The 17,607-nt window shown below is 45.2% G+C and overlaps 1 protein-coding gene across 3 annotated transcripts in view; it reads left to right on the forward strand.

The window, feature by feature from the left end:
- Nucleotides 1-17,607, forward strand: part of FERRY3 (FERRY endosomal RAB5 effector complex subunit 3) — a 327,577-nt gene that overhangs the window by 238,737 nt on the left and 71,233 nt on the right. For all 3 annotated transcript variants that reach the window (XM_086921357.1, XM_086921366.1, XM_086921377.1), the window contains one exon: nt 14,127-14,184. In XM_086921357.1, coding sequence (XP_086777483.1) covers nt 14,127-14,184 — 58 coding nt within the window. The remainder of the gene's footprint in view (nt 1-14,126; nt 14,185-17,607) is intronic.

Genomic DNA, 17,607 nt, shown 5'->3' on the forward strand with positions numbered 1-17,607 from the left:
GGCATCCATTTTGTCTCTTGCCCTCAAGTAGCCAGCGAACGGACGATGTCCGCTTCGCGACCCTGGGACTCCCAAGATATTTGCGGAAGACACATGTCCTTTGAAAGTGTCTTTATGACGAGGGGGGTGATACTGTAAGGCAGATGGCCCCGCTCGAGGCTCATCTTGACGTGCCGGTTTATTGTCTCAGCCGTGCATCTCATTAGGCACGTCCCTTTGATGCCTGTATCTCGTGTTTCCCGATACCTCCCCTTTTACACCCTTTCCGATCTCCCCACTGTCTCCGTCTTCCTCTGCACCTGTCCTTGTTCCTATTTCGATCTGTTTTACTGCCGATTGGAATGCACTAATGTTGGGAAGATGGGTTTTTACAGTTGGGAACCGCCAAATGTTTCCGCACTTATGTTCCGGACCTCATGTGTATCAAAGTGACCAAAGCGACCCCTCTGGGGGATAATGGTGGGAACCGGGTTGTAAACCTTTGTGTATCATGTTGTCTTATGGGTAAAAACTGTATAAAAGGAGCGATCCACAGAACCAATTTGAAGCAGTCTCCCCAAGTTGCACGAGTTGTACTTGTCGTGATATCTGTGTTCCCTGCAGCAAATAAACCTTGAATCTTTGACGCCGAAGGAAGTGTCCCGTGTCTCTGTCATTCGTACGCCGGAGCAGGTTACCCACGAAGGTTTCAGGTGTTGTGCCCTGGCACCGCTGGGTCTTAAAGAACCCAGTCCTTCAGTGCCTCGTAATTTCCCTCTTAGCTAGTAGTAACGCCATATCTACGAATTTGCTAGTCACCTTCGTCTTGGATGTGTGTGGGAACCAGTGCAGTATGCATGTAGCTATGTCAAAAGTTAACTGTCTCTCTGTGAGCACATTCAAGACGTCTCCTACATCTTCCCAGTAGTTCCCCAGCTTAGGACACTCCCACAGCAAGTGTTCCAGTCCTACACCTTCGCTCGCACACCATGGGCATGCTGCATCTTCCACCTTAAAATACTGCCTAATCTTGCCCAGGGTTAAGTGTGCCCTATGTAGTATAAAGAAATGCACTAGCTGGAGCCATGCATTTCTCGTGCCTTTCCATGCCCTATGCATTATTTGCTCCCATGCTTTCTCCGGTATAGACTTTCCGATGCCTGTTTCCCATTTTAACTTCTGTGCGTCCAGTGGTGTCAGCCCTTCGTTAAGCATTCTAGAGTACAGGCATGTGATCGCCTTAAAGGTCCCGGCCGCCATCACCACATATTGGCATGCCATTGTCGTTGTAGGTTGCGTGAGCCTCTAGTGTGCTCGTAGTGCGGAAACCAGCTCAGCATGTATTAAGAACCCTCCCCTAGGCAGATCGTACCTCTCCTGTAATGCCTGGAAAGGCAGCAATTCCCCGTCTTCATGTAGATCCCCAAGTACCTGGAGCCCGCCTGTTCCCAGTCTGATAAAGATGTCCAATCGCCCCATGGGGCAGTGCTGTAATCATCCCCAGCTGGATTTCAGGCGCATAAGGATGTAACACTCCCGCCCGACGCTGAGAGCGGTTCCAGCACGGTCTCAATGTCTTTTCTTCCATGGAAAGGGCCCCAAGATCCAGCATTTGTTGCATATCTATAAAGGATAGCACATGCCGTGGGATCCCCATGCCTCTCAAGTTCTCAGGGCCCCTAAATTCCTTTGCTACTGCCTGCGTCAGTACTTGTAATTGAGCCGCCAGATAGTATACCTCGAAATCGGGGACCGCCAGCCCGCCCTCCGCTTTTGGTCGTATCAATGTCGCTTGGGTCACTCTCCGTCTTCTAGTGCCCCATAGGAACCCTACAATCAAGGATTTTAATGACTTGAAGACAGAGCACGATATCCAGATAGGCAACGTTCCGAAGTAGTACAACAATCTAGGCAATGCCACCACTTTCAATACCGCTATCCGACCCATCACAGACAACGGAAGATTGGCCCAAAAGGTCATGCTACCCTTCAATGCCCTCACACCTCTTCCCACATTCCCTTCCAACATGTCACTGGATCCATGATACACGTGTACACCCAGATACACCTAGCAGGTCGGCTCCCATCGCTCATCCCTAGTTGTGGCAGGTGGCAGCTCCCCCTTCCTCACCGGGAACAGACCCGTCTTAGTCCAATTCACCCTTAGGCCTGCGGCATCTCCAAACTCTGATAGCAGGTTCCTCAAAGAACATCAACAGGTCATCTGCATACAGTGAAATGTACTGTTGGTTCCCTCTATATTCCAGGCCTCCATAGCTCATTCCCAATCTGGCTTTTGCTGCTAACAGTTCTATAGCTAGGGCGAACAATAATAGGGAGAGCGAACATCCCGGTCTCGTTCCACGGGCCACTTGGTATTGGGGCGATATCAATGCTCCCACCTTCACTCTGGCCACCGTAGAAGTGTACAGCACCCTGGTCCAGTTTACAAACTCATCTCCTAGCCCAAATCGTCCTAGAGTTTTGTATAAGTACAACCATTCCAAACTATTGAACGCTTTTTCTATATCCACTTAGAGCACCGTGGGCTTCAGCGCACCAGGCTGATCCTCTTCTAACAGCCTCACCAACCTCCGCACATTAGTTGCTGTGTTTCTTGTCGGGATAAACCCGGCCTGATCTTCATGAATCAAGTCAGTCATGTGCTGCAATAGGCGAGTTGCCAAAATCCTGCCCAAAATTTTGTAATCTGTGGTCAGCATCGATAACGGTCGGTAGGAGGCTGTGTCTTTCCCCTCCTGCCCCGGTTTTAACAATGGGATGACAAGGGCCTCCCTCATTGATTCGGGAAGTCTACCTAGTTCTTTCGCCTCTTTGTAGATCTCTAATAACCTTGGAGCCAATAAGTCCACATACTGCCAGTAAAACTCCACGGGCAATCCGTCTACCCCCGGTGTCTTGTTAGGGGCCATATGCTTGATAGCGCTCCTAATTTCCTCTAACGATAGATCTCGACCCAAGCATTGCGCCTAGTCCTTTTCCAATTGCGGGAAGAGCAACCCATCTAAAAAGGAGTCAATGTCAGATTCACCTGCTTCCAACGAGCTACTATACACTGCCTCATAATACACTGAAAATCTGTTCAAAATCTCACGTTGAGTAAACACCTCACTACCATCTTTATCCTCTAGTGCTAAGATGGGTGAACCTCGCTGCACAGGGCTGGCCAGCCAGGCTAGCAATGTACCTGCCTTGTCTCCCTCAGCATGCGCTTTCGTGATATATGTTTTATAATCAAAGCAACGCAATCTCTCTATTTCTACCGCCACTGCTTCTTTGGCTTCAACTACCTCTGCCTGTTTTTCAGGATGCCCCGGCCTTGCGAGTTCGGCCTTCCTCAATCTACTTTCAGCCCGGTCCACGTCCTGTAATAGGACCTTCCGCACTCCTACATGTTTACCAATGCAGATCCCTCGAACTACTACCTTAAAGGCGTTCCATTCCATTTCTCTGGTGGAGGCCGTGCCAGCATTTTCGTTAAAACAATGTGTTATCCCTTCTCCTACCTCCCTCTGAAATACTGGGTCATCTAATGTTTCAGGACGCAGTCGCCAAGTGGGAATGGCAGACTCTGCTGCCATCCAGTGCATAGTAAACATTAGGTGGTTGTGATCAGATAATGTCCTGGTGAGATATTCAGCGTGCACTATTGAAGGTGCCATCAGTGTAGAGCATAAAACTGCATCTAAGCGGACATGTAAGTCATGCATCGCAGAGAAGTAGGAATAATCCCGGTCGCGTGGGAGTTGCATGCACCATACGTCTACCAAATTCCATCTACTTTGCCACTCCCGCCTATATTTAGCTAACCTAAGGACCGGGGAATCTCCAGGGGAGGATGCCACCTGTCCAGTGTCATATCCACTATTGAATTAAAGTCCCCACCCAGCACTACGGAGCCTGTAAAGTAATGTGCCAATGTGCCAGATAAACTTTCAAGGAAGCGCCCCTGCTCAACATCCGGTGCATAGATACTACAAAGTGCTATGTCCCTGCCGCGCAGTCTTCCCTCCACTGCTACAAATCTACCTTCAGGGTCGATAGTCTGTCTTGTCTCCTGAAAAGGAACCCTGGCCCATATCCAGATCAATGTCCCCCGTGCAAACGCAGAGTATGCGGTACTAAATACCTGTCCTCTCCACCTCCGCTGCAAAGCCAGACCCTCCGCCTTGGTGAGATGAGTTTCCTGAAGCAATGCTATATGTATTCCTCTTCTGACTAAATATGCATGGATCTTGTGACGCCTCGTCATGGTGTGGAGACCCCTCACATTCCAGGTGATATAACGTAAATCAGGTAACGCCCTCATCACTAAAGTGTAGTGTCCTCAATTCAGTTCGTACTTCTGTAAACACACTGGTGACCTCCCTAACCCAACTAATTCCAGCAACTACCCCCTACCCCACCCCCCCAAGAATAGGACCTAGCACCAAACTGCTAGCCCTCATCCAAACCATTGTAACAAGCAACACACATCTAAGCCCACCAGCAGTTACTGAGAGCATTCCATATGGGCAATGGGGGGTGCTCAGTGCCAACAGGTTACTGCGTACTCTCCGGACCTACACCTATCCCGAAAACCCGAAGTACCTTGACAAACCGTTCTGCCCCGCCCACCCTTTTAAGGACCAATGAACTCCGATTAACTGTTTGAGCTTAACACTGCATTAATCAGAACTGAGAAACATCCCCCCTGCACAGCATTAAAAACCTCTTCATCCTTGCAATAGCGTCTTTCATCTCCTTCCTCGTCTTCAACTGCCTTGTGATACTCTCCCAAAGCACAGGCCAGTATTCGTCCAGTATCCCATCTGCTGTTGCCGGCGTGATCAATGGCAACCTTATGCTGTCTACGTCCGAAATCTCTGTATCCGATCGTTCCTTATCTTTCTCCGAGTCCGTGCCCTCCCGGTAGTGCACCATCCTTTCTCCTGACAAGGCACTCACCGCTTCCAGTGCTCCCCGCCGTTCTAAGTCAGTTTGCGATGGCGATTGCCTCCGCGTTCCTCGCTTCTGGTGCCGAAGGCGCTGTGATTTGCACGTCGGGAGTCCTTCCGAGATTTCTTGGGCTCATCGGTCCTTACCATCTTTTCCAGCCCTGTAAGATTCTAGCCACGTCCAGGCCTCCTCCGGAGTCTCATGGAAGCAGGTCTTACCATCCAGGATGTTTCTTAGTTCAGCTGGAAATAACAAGGAGTACTGAATACCTTCCAACCTCTGTTCTTTTTTAACTGGCAGAAAGGACGAGCGGCGCCGTTGAATCTCAAAGGTGTAATCAGGGAACAAATTGACCTTGCTATTCCCTATGTGACAAGGGCCATCCGTGCGGGCCTTTTGTAGGCGCAAATCTGTCGCGGAAGTGCAGCAGCCACGCCACCACTGGTCGAGGAGGTCGCCCCTGCTGCGGCGGCTTCGCATGCACTCTGTTCGCCCGTTCCAGCGTATAGGAAGGGGACAATCCCTCTGGAGCCACCACCGATTTCAGCCAGTTCTCTAAATATTGCACCATATCCGACCCGTCCGCTTTTTCCGGCAAACCCTCTACGCGGATGTTATTCCGTCGGTTTCTACTTTCGGCGTCTTCAGCGCGCCTTTCCAACGCCACGAGTTGGTCCAGGGCATTTGTCACTGTCGCCTGTAACTCAGTCTGTGCTGGTTCCACATCCCGGAGAACCCCCTCCAATTGTTTCACTCTATCAGCTAGCTTAGAGTGGTCCGCTCTCAGGAGGCCTAGGCCCGTTGCGACTTGTGCAATATCTTGCTGCAGAGCAGCGCGGGAATCCGCAATTGCCACCAGGATTTTATCAAATTGCTGCTGCATTCAAGGTTCCCGTGGAGCTTCCTGCGTGTCCGGCTCACCCCGGCTTGGGGGCTCACTGTCCGAGAGCGGTTGCGCCCCATCTATTTTCCCCTTAAGTTTCCCCATGGCGATGTCCTCCAGCGTCTCGGCTATCCACGCTAGTGGCTCAAGTAGGTTGCACCCGCCTTGCGTGAACTAGGGCTCGCTTGCAATTCCTTCGGCGCCAGGGGTCTGACCGCGCCGGCTCTCCCCTCCACTACTGTCTAAGTATTCGAGGGCAGGGGCACCGGGAACACCCTCATGCCAACTATGTCCACTCAGGCACCCCGGTCAGTTGATCGGGATCTCCCCTGCCCTGGCCAGCACACAAGAGCCGGCCGCTGCGTTTGTGTCAGGTATCCGCTTCAGTGTCTCCCCCTCATGTTCTTCTTTTGAGGCCTAGCTGAAATAACTGTCGCTCGCAGCTCTGATCGGGTCCTGTTTCCACTCTCGTTTCAATTCAGAGCCATAGCCGTTCACCTTATCTAATTTTGGTATCACTAGTATGAGGAGTGTGGGGACAACTTCATTGGCTCTTCCAATGCCACAGCGCCCGGGCCCGCCACAGTTCAGGAAGAGGGCGCCTCTTATCACACTTCATCCCCCAGTTGCGCCGAGCTCATTTCGCCCCCAGAGTCTCTCTCCCCCGCAGGACACAATCCCCTCGGGCGTCTGCGCTCCAATTCCTAGCCCTGATTCCAATTCAAGGGGCCTGGCTGGCACTGACCTCCATCTGCCTGCATGCGCCCACCCTTGTGCCCCAGCTCGCAGGCCACAGCGCCTCTGGGACCCAGCACCCGCCTCCGCTGCCGCATAGCCCGCCACACTCCACCCGCCAGTGCGTGGTCCAGTATCGTCGCTCCACTCACTGCTCCGCGGCTGTCACCCGCGGCCGCCGCTGATTCCCGGCCGCGGTATCTCAGCCCCGGAGGGTCACCAGGTCCTTTGCTCCCTCAGTGCTGACCGCCGCACTTCACCGCTGCTGGTTGTTGTCTCTCGCGGCCTCCGCAGCGCAGACCAGCTCCGCCCGCTCTCCCCGCCGCCGCAGCTCAGGGCCAGCTCTCAGGGAGGTCCTCTACCGTCCCCAAGCGCCTGGGTGGTCGAGCAGTCAATTCCTCAGCCGGCAGGCGATAACGTCGCTCAAAGCGAGCTCCGGTTATTTTGGTTCATCTCCGCCGCCATTTTGTGGGCTCTACCACCAGCAGTTTCGGGCAGAGAAACTGTTCATAATTCCGTGTTTCCGCCCTTCACATCAACGGAGCAGCGCCCGTTCAGGTCCACCCCAGTCACAGGTCGTTCTGTGCCAGCAGGGGGGGTCCGAGGCGGTATTTCAAGAGGATTAATGTGGGTTTCGTGGCACAGCTCCGCGCTCACACAGCTTCCCGCATCAGCCTCCAAGCCACGCCCCTAGAGAACAGAAAAATGTCATTCAAACCAAAGGAAGCGATTTATAATAACATCAAATTGTGTTCTTGATATTTTAGCGGCCTACTTCTCAAGAAATAATCTAATGCAGATAGGCCTCTTTCATGTATTATACAAGTGTATAAACTGGTAATATCTATGGTAATTTGCATGAAATCTTCTTCCCATTGGATATTCTGTATAAGCTGGATAAAATCAGTAGTGTCTTGAATAAATGAGCTTAAGTCATTAACCATGGGAAATAAGAAAGAGTCCACATATAAATTGAAGCTTTTACCAAAAGGCTCCCTTTTGATGACCCGACGGGACGTCCTGGTGGCCTCTCTCTGTCTCTATGTACTTTTGGTAGGTGATAGAATGTAGGCAGAACTTGATGGTCGACTTTAATGAACTTATACTCCTCCTCTCCCAAAATTCCTTTGCTGTGCCAACTGTCCAAAAATTTATGTAAAGCTTCAATACTCGCTTTATTGGTCATCCTATTGATTCGTGTGTAGCTGCCTGAATCTCCCAACAGACAAAGTGCTTCCTCCTGATACATCTCTTTATTAAATAACACTACATTTCCACCTTTGTCTGAGGGTTTGATGACCAGGGATGTGTCCTTTTGTAGAGAGATTTCTGATTCCGACTGTTTTTTGGTAAGATTGAATTTCTTGTCAATTTCTGGTTTAAGAGTTCTTCTCAAACTGTCCTACTCTTGTATCTCTGTATCATGGAAACATCAAAGGGAGTTCTGGGAATGAACCTTGATTTCACTTTGAAATTGCTTTTCCCACTTTTCTGTTCAATACCTAATCGGTATTGAAAAGTGGGAAAAGCAATTTTGTATATATAGTGGGACCCATATAGGTTGAGAGTAGGTGGTCTCCTCATAATGCTGCCATTAATACGTATGAACTTCTGCCTTAGTATCATTAAGTACACACATAAGGGGACTCCTTCACGAGACATTCTAAGCTAGCATGGTTATGATATTTATTGACACAGTCCCTTGATAATACAATTTTGTATATATATATTTTTCAATGACTGACTGCCACTACTCCAGCACCCATTGAACACCACTATTTTACTCTCCCTTATGAGCAAAAACAAAGCCAGTCTTATCTGAACAACACGTTCATTCAGATGTTGCACCACACGCACAATGCTCCGAACATTACTGACTGTTGGGTGTGTGGAATGATGCCAGCTCATCAGAAAAAGGGAGGAACACCTTTTATTCCTCTTCCCTTTTCCCACAACGACTCTTGTCAAACCTGGTTTGCACTTCTTTTGGCTTCTCAAGTGGCTGATAATATGGGTGTAGGGAGATTAAACTACTATCTTAATAAAGCACGTTATCCTGATGAAGAAGATGATCCGCAAGCTAAAGGGACTAAATGGGAGATGGAGGAGTACCGACAAGGAAATGCTTCTGCACATTATGTTTACCCAAATTCTCGAACTGCTAAGGGTAATGGACCATTTGTTATAGCTGTCACTAGAGCCCGAGCAGATTTGTGTGTGAGTAGGCTTGGGAAAATTCCACTGGGAAGAAGCAAATGTACCTTGGTTTTGAACATTGCAGGCACCAACAGCAGCAGTTTCACGTCTTCACATAACACGTATTTTATCTGTGGAAATAAGGGATAATACCATCTACCTGTTGGATAGTCTGGAGTCTGGAGTCTGTTACGTGTCCTTTTTGCTACCTCCTGTGTTTTGGCACCAGCATCATATCACAAGGACTATCGACTGTTTAATGACATTTCCAAAAACAGATACAAAATAACAATAAGTAATGATGAGGTGGATCAGACTGACACCGCACTGCAACAATATGTTGATTTTAATTTGGGGCTGTTCTTCTTTGTTGGTGCTGCCTTGAACAGCAGGAAAATCAGACAATTGACTTGTGTCGTGGAAACTGTGACCAATCAGACAGCTATGGCACTTGGAATCATCAAAGAGGAACTAAAGATTGTGAGGATTGTGGTGCTCCAAAACCGTATGGTCCTGGACGTGGTTCTGGCTGATCGAGGTGGTGCATGTCGCATCATCGGAAGTAGTTGTTGCGTATACATTCCAGATCATGCCCCTTCAGTTTTTGATGCAATCTCTAAACTTCACAAAATTGCTGCTGAGATCCACCATGATACTGGCACATGAACTTTTGCCAGTTGGTTTTGGACATTGCTCGCTACCTGGGGCTGGAAACTGTTGACAATTCTGTGTATATTACTTGCAATCCTACTGACATGCTGCATATGTATATAATGTGGTCCAATGCTTTGCTCTATCTGTATCACTGCTTGTACACTTACCAGATGTGATGTTAAGCAAATGAATGCTCAGCGTGTACTAGATAAAGAGATTGATGAAATGATGAGAATCAACATAAATGATGTATACCTAGACTCTTCTAGATTATAGATGTCTTCAGCTAACGCTAAAAGGTTAGTCTGTGGAAATAATTTGGCAGAGATCGCTGTTAGCATTTAGCTGAAGCCATCTTGTTTCCGGCAGCCATTTTGTCAACCATGTGCTCGCCATGTGCTTTTTCCTTCTTCACTGTTGCCTGCCCTTGTGCTGTGCTCAAGAACTGACTATACTTAGCCCCTGCTACTCTCCACCTGCTCTAGTCTGTAACTGTTGGGTTGTTTTTAACAAAATCCGCAACTGTTGGCTCCTCCTTTACTGTTGACTGTGCATTCTTTGTATGACCATTTATGTATGTATCTCTCCTATGTGTGCTTGTACCGCCTTCTTTTGAGCTCCTGTGTGGGTATAAAAGACCCATGGTTCTTCTACTCCTTGTGCTACTTCATAGACTACTGAAGGGTGTTGTGTGAATGTAGTTCCACCTCATGAGGTTAATAAAATATCTTTTTACTATTTCAACTCCTGTGCCAACTTCTATTTTCTGGTCTGAGGACTTGTGTGCAGAGAAGGGCGAACCCCTATCACTGGTAGGCCTTGCTGAGGTCTACCTCTACAGTATAAGTTCTTTTTTAGGACTGATACCATCACCCGTGACTTTGTAACCAAGGTAAGTCACAGATTCACACGTGAATTTGCTTAGCGGTCAAACCTTTTCACTCCAGGATTTCTAAGACTTTGTTGACTATAAGGTCGTGATCTTCTCTGGTTTTTCCCGTCACCAGGATGTCGTCCTGAAACAAAAGTATTCCAGGCACTCCCTCAAAGATGTTGTTCATTAGTCTCTGAAACATAGCTGTGGCCAGCCCAAAGGGTACCCTGGTGAACTGGAAACACCCAAATGGTGTGATGAAGGTGGACACCCTTTTGTGTTCACAATGTAAGGGCACTTGGTGGTAAGCATACTTCAAGTCAATTGTTGAGAACCACTTATCCCCCTTTGTTGTCAATAACATTTCACCTATTTTAGGGAGTGGAAACTGTTCAACGACTATGTTTTCATTGAGTGCGCTTAGATCCACGCATAACCTCAGTTTGCCATTGGGAGGTTTTGCGACGACTAAGGGCGCAACCCATTCAGAAGCTTCCACTCTTTCGATGATTCCGTCCGTTCGATACATAAAGCTTACCACTGGACGCTCTTACCTTGAACATTAAGTCTAGTTTCCTGTATCCACATACGTCTATAGAATCACCAGTGAAAGACGTTATGGTGATGTCAGCTTCATCTAGGTGCTCACCTATGCTGGGTTTGAACTTTTCTTCCCAGACTCTTCTATTGACAATTGTGTATGGAGACCTTGAATCAGCTACAATACTGATATCTACTCCAACAATGTTCATGTTGCATTCTGGTTTCTTGGTCTTAGTGATGTTTGTTTCATTGACTTCATCCACCTGCTCATCGTCAATATTCAGCACACACATGTTGACATCATCTTCATCATATGTGTCTTGAACATTTGTTTCTTCTTCGTCCACGATTTTGACTGAGCGTGTGTTTCTTTTGAAACATGCCTTGAGGAAATGTCCGAAAACACTGCAATAAGAACACCTCACTCCACGTGCTGGACACTTCAAGTCATCAGTCATGTGCGATGTGCTCCCACATCTGTAGCAACGCCCCTTGTTGCTTGTCTGGAATTTTGTGTACGTTGGTTTGGTTACTTTCCTATTCCAGGTTTGTTTTGTGTTGTGTTTGTTCTCCGTCACCTTACCAACCGTTTCTCCTTCTTTCTTATCTTTGTTTTCCGATAGAACTGCCTATGCGCAGCGTCCGGTGAGCTCTGCTTTCCTTTCTAGATCTATGATGTTTTGTAGGGGATATTCTCCCTTGGCCCACAAATTGTCCTGTATATTTGAGTTTGAATCCTGCATGACTATCTGGTCCATAATAAACTCATCATGTAGTCCCTCAAAACGACAGTTGATCGCTAGATTTTTAGTGCTGAGGCATAGTCATCTATAGGTTCTCCTTTTCCCTGTTTTCTATGGAAGAATTTATATCTATCGACTCCTGCACATACTGTTGGCTTGTGATATATGTTGAGATCATCTACTGCATTTACAAAGATATCTCCTTCATTCTCAGCTCTTATTTTTTTGTTAATTGTGTTAGACTTTTATGCCCCTTGCGCCAAGGCTATGCATGAGCATTTTGTACTTCCTTTCTGGTTTTAATTCCTCATCGTCTTCCGATGTGGAGATGTAATTCATAAAATATTCTCTCCACTCTTCTCACTTGAGTGAAGGTTCACCAATTGCCCTTAAGAATGTCTCTGGTGGTGATAAATTTCAAACATACCCTGTTGCCATGTTACCACTAATGTATGTTATATATTGCTATATTTGAGGAATATTGTTCAACACACTGTATGTTTGCTGAGTGAGGGCAACAGTCACAGTTCTTATTTTCCACAGAGTACCTTTTTTTGCATTTATTGTAGAGCTATATCCCTTCTAATGTTTGTTTGTAAGTGGACTGTACCTTTTAGTCTATTCCGATGCAGCCAGTCCGGTAGTTTGGACTCTGGATCTTGAGGGAAATCTTCTGTGTTTGCTTTGTTTTTTTTTTTTAGATCCAAAATGGAGCCGCGCAAGCGTGCACGTGAAGGCATGAGTATGCTAGACTGCTGACTGTTTCTTTCTTTCGATTGTTTGCGTCTGACGGTTACTAGTGGACGTTTGCTTTTTCTTTCGTGAGTAAAAGTTGGTTTAACTGTCAAAGACGAGTTCTGTTGAACCTTCTATATGTGGTAAACTTTTTCGTGATCACGACCCTGGTAATTATCTGTGCATCCGTTTTTTCTTAAACATCGTGGACCACACATTTACTTATGGTAGCTTGCCACTCTGCTCTTTTCAGTCGCACACAGTCACTCTTTATGTTTCCTCATATACAATATTTTCCTTCTTTTTAATTTATTTCTCGTTACAGTCTGTAATTTGATTCCCAGTTGTAGTTACAGCACACATAGCATGTTTTCTTTTAAAATTTCTATAGTTGGCTGACCTTTGCTTTTCTTCAGTTGCTGTTATATTTTCATGGATTCGTAGTCCTTTCTGGATTGTTTCTTATTTTTGCCAGTTGTCTTTTTTTAATTTTTTTATTTCTAGTGAAGTTTTTTGTTCATTTCCTTATATTCCTTTTGGCGTTGGGTCCTCGTCACCACGTTGTAAAGACTCTTCACGCAGGAGTAGTTGATGGAAGTTTCTTTATTAATATCACCAACACAAAGCTCCGGCAAGACCGAGCGCAGTACGTCTACACCTGTCAGTCATCAGCTTTCAATTGTCAGATAGCAGTTGACAGCTCAGAGACGGTACAGGCGCAACAGTTACCATATCCACGCAGGGACATAACCAGTGAGATACAATACCAGTCTCATCTTAAAAGGACAAGCATCAGTTTGTCAGAAGGTACAGCCTGACATTTCACCTCTGAACCACAGCAAATGTGACTAGATCAAATCAAAATGTAAAGGAATCTTTATAGTTTATGATTTCTAGCGAGATTAATCAGTGTGCTGCAGCACCCCCAGCACTCATATTTTCCTGGGCCTATGATCACGGGTTGCCGATGCACGAGCACCTACTGCCGATTAGACATCTACACATTTTTGGGGGCGGTATATTATGTCCAGTGGTCCAGGAACTATGCACATTAGCAACAGTTTATCACTAGAGGTCCTGGACAGAAGAAATCGGCCTTTTCCCAACAACCATCCGTGCTTGTGCGTTTCAGTAAATCCTGGTGCGATAGTGTTTAAATTAAAACGTTTAAATGGGCCTTTGGCTTCGGAGGGGCACTAGTACTATGGAGGTCCTTTCACTATTTAAACTTAGAATTGTATTTTAATAAAGAAAAGTTTCTGGCTTGATGTGCTCCAGAAAGCAGGGTTCCTAACAAGCTGTAAAGGAGGGAGAATAAGGGCGAGGTTTAGCAGACTCGCCATGAAATCAGTTTTGTACATGGTGCACTCTTAGGTCTTCCCGCGGTTATACGCGTAGTCCTGATCAAGTGCAGCTCTACTATCCATTTTAATTTGCACAACAAATAGAAAACGTCAGTAACTGTTATCCTCTTATACCGTATTAAAGCACATTAAGTCTAAAACTGCCTGTGAATGTTGCATTAAGAAACGCCGAATTACAATTCAGATGAACTGTAGTAGATTTTAGTTTATTGAACATTTAGATTATTTTTCATTTTCGAATTTGCTACCAAGTACTTTTCCTGCATCTCACTGTAGCGAATTAAAAAATGTAATTCTACTTCCAAGTTTTTCAGTGTTTGATTTCCAACCTTGTTAGCATATCAACGTTTTCCAAGACTTTGTGGACATTGACCTTCACTTTCGTTCAATGATGATGTAGTGTAATTTTAATTTTCACGCTGTTCTATCAGTTCCCAATAATCTTGTTTGTTGCTTTTTAGGAAATGACAATCCCCTGGTGCCTGAAGAGAGCTGAACTTGTCTTTAAGTGCGTCAAAGGTCAGTATATACGTAGATTTCTACCCATGTAACTCCAGAGAGTAGAAATCTTGCGCTGTCATTTTTAATTATGCTGAAATTCGTACAGAGATACTGAACTAAAAATGGAACAATTGTAGCACCACGTATTGTGTTTTTATTGACGATATTCATCATCACAAAAGAAAGCAAGAGCAAAAACATAACAAAACTAATAGCACAAGAAAAACAAAAAAAAGTACTAACTCACTGACTACTACTCTTGGGTTCCGGAGTAGCGTACTACTCGCCAAAAATGTGCTTCAGTTCCTCTTCAGGGGTGGGAGAAGCGATATAAATACCTTTTTAATTACAATTACAATAACTGTATATGGTTTAGGTCAACCCCGTCAGCTTCACAGCACTGTAAATGAATGCCGTGTGCATATTATTTTGGGATATGTTGTATATACACACCCCGCATAAAACCCAGCATATAAGTACCTATAAAAAAAGCAGCACATAAGTACAACTACACTCATATGGTAACAGTATTAATATAAAACGACATTAAAAGTACAAAAACATAATCATTAAAAACACAGCTTCAGGCTGAAGTACACTGTCCTGGTTTCTTTGGGCTTAATTCCTTCAGTTTATTAATAAACGCAGCTCCTTCAACTTTTAAAGTGCATATGGGCATAAAAAAGCATACATTGAGCATCAGAACCAGGCAGACAAAAAATAGGTTAGCAAAAAAAAATGAATTGATAAAATGTGTCATGATTTGATCTCACTAATCGGCCGTACATCAAGTACCTTCACACACTAGATACATTCAGGGTTTGTGGGACTTCCTTGCAGACAGTGCCATGTTAAGCCCCCTCTTAATCATGGCTCTCATGAGGGGAACATGGAGAAAATGGACCTCTTTCTCGTATAAAATTACAGGACAGAGCGGTGCTCCATTTAAATGGGAATGGAGCTGAACCCTAATTCGCCATTTAGTAAATAACTTCACTAAGGAGGTTTTATTTCCTCAAGATAACCCTTCTACTTCATTCGGTGTTGTTTTGCAGATACTGGACCGTTAGTGAACTCATGGGCATTAAAAAAAAACTTTACTGTTGTCATCCATAATGGATGAACTTTCTTCAGATTGGGGATTGCCCTAAGCAGTCTTTGGTTACCCCGTGAATGTACGAAACCCAGGTTAGAAGGAGTACTATGGATGTGCTTGAATCTCGGATGGTGCCTTACACCTTTTAGGTGCATCGATATCTCCACTGCTAATCAGAAGGCTAGCAGTTCATCTGTGGATCAGGTTCCCACCTAGTGAAAAAGGGGTTTGACAAGAAACCAAGACAGCTACCTTTTCTAAATCAAGGTCTTAAAATAGAAAGGTTGTTGTGGCACTGGAGGGGGAGCTTTAGTAATATTTTAGTCACCTCACACTGGATGCCCCTAGGTATCTAGGTTTCAAGAATGTGCAGTTTTGCTAGGTTTCCCTAGGTGCCGGCTGAGCTATGGCCCAAAATCACATTGCAAAAAAGGGTCAGTTGTGAGTGGAAAAATGTGATGTCAGTGTTGCAATATTTTGTACCATTTCCTGTCGCAAGCTTACCCATACAAGCGAGGTACCATTTTTATCTGGAAACTTAGGGGAGTGCTGGGTTGTAGGACATTTGTCGCTCCCCACAGATTCCAGATGTTTGCTTCACAGAAATGTGAGGAAAATGTATGGTTGTAGTGAAAAGTTTGAGGTTTTCAAGGGCTTCTGGGTAAGAAATCCTGGCGATAGCCATTTTTATTGCATAGACATGTTGGAACATAGGAAAGTAGAGCATTTGAAATTACCATCTGGATTTCGCTGCATTTGTGCCTTCCAATTGTAAGCCAGTGTGAAAGAATTTTTTTTTGTGAAAAATACCCTCTGAATCACCTGCTTGTATGGGTACCCACCAATTCAGAGATGTACAAATAACTACTGCTCCTAAACTCCATATCTACTGCCCATTTCAGAAATACATAGGTTTTCTTGATACCCATTTTTCAGTTTACATATTTCACCATATAAATTGGTCTATACTCGGTACACAATGAATAGCCATTGTAAGGTGTAGCTCAGTTGTGGGCTGTAGGTAATTTAGGCATCTTGGACAACCTACAAGCCCCATATATTCCTGTAATGAGAGATGTCTAGCAGACCTAATGGCGTATTGCTTTTATAAATTGGCCATCCTGCCAAAAAGATCCAGATGAAAATGCTGTCACAAATAGCTATTTTTTTCCTACTCATTTTCAATATTTCTTTATTTGAACAGTTAGTACCCCTCTGAAAATCTTGAGGGATCTACACACATGACCTCTTGCTGAATTGAGGATTTTGTCTACTTTAAAGAACTGTACAGCTTTCCAAGGGTTTCACACCGGTTTCAACAAAAGACTGGAAGCAAATGTGCTACCTCTGAAAAATACCAAAACTGTGGTAAAAATTACTTTGATTCAGCTCTGCATGTTCCTGAAAGCTAGAAAGATGGTGGCTTTGGCACAGCAGACCTTACATTGACGTTACTTTTAGGGGGTGGGGAATATCGGAAACTTTTGCAGAGCACATTTCTCAATCTTTTCCCCAAAACTCAGTATTTCATTATGTTTTGGCAATTTTTTGAGTCCACTCCAGGAGAATCCATAAACACTGGGTACCTTTAGAATCCCCAGGATATTTGGGAAAAAAAGAACGCAACTTTGTCATGGATATCTTATGTTATGAAAAGCTATGGAGCCCTAAGCTCAAACTACCCCAATTATGGAGAAAAGGGGTCAACACTGGGATGGGGGGAACTCTAGCAATTAAAGGCTTAAACTGCCAATTCGACCTGGCAAAATAAATATTTGCCAGGCCTAAACCTTCCTTTTGAATATATAAAAGTCACCCCTAAAGTAAGCCCTAAAGGCGCATAGGGCAGGGTACATTGTGCTTAAAACATAAGACATTTTTACTTGGGTTTTACATGTTCGACAGTGAGAAAGTCATGGTTCACTGTTGCAAGGCGTTATCTCAACCACTGACTAACAACAGCTTATCTTACTACATTTATTAAGTGCTAAGTTTGTATTAGAAGCAGATGGAGATATGCTGTTTACACTAAATGAATTGTATTTCACAACCCTCTTTAATGGTAAAGTGAGATTTTAAGTTGAAATTTTGAAACTGCCACCTTTTAGAAAGTTGGCATTTTCTTGTCCCAACCATCTAGCATCTCTCTATGGATCCTCAGTCATAGGATCTCAAGCTCACCCTATCCATATAACAGTGCTGGGAACCTGGATGCAATAACAGCAGAGTTACCACATCAACTATCTGTAACTCGTTAAAATCCGTTTAGCTCTTGGGTAGTCCTCATGTAGACAAATAATATTACAGCAATATAATACAACCAAAACCTGTGGGGCACTTACTCG

The sequence above is a fragment of the Lissotriton vulgaris genome, chromosome 1_1, assembly GCF_964263255.1.
Source record: "Lissotriton vulgaris chromosome 1_1, aLisVul1.2, whole genome shotgun sequence".
NCBI classification, from domain to species: domain Eukaryota; kingdom Metazoa; phylum Chordata; class Amphibia; order Caudata; family Salamandridae; genus Lissotriton; species Lissotriton vulgaris.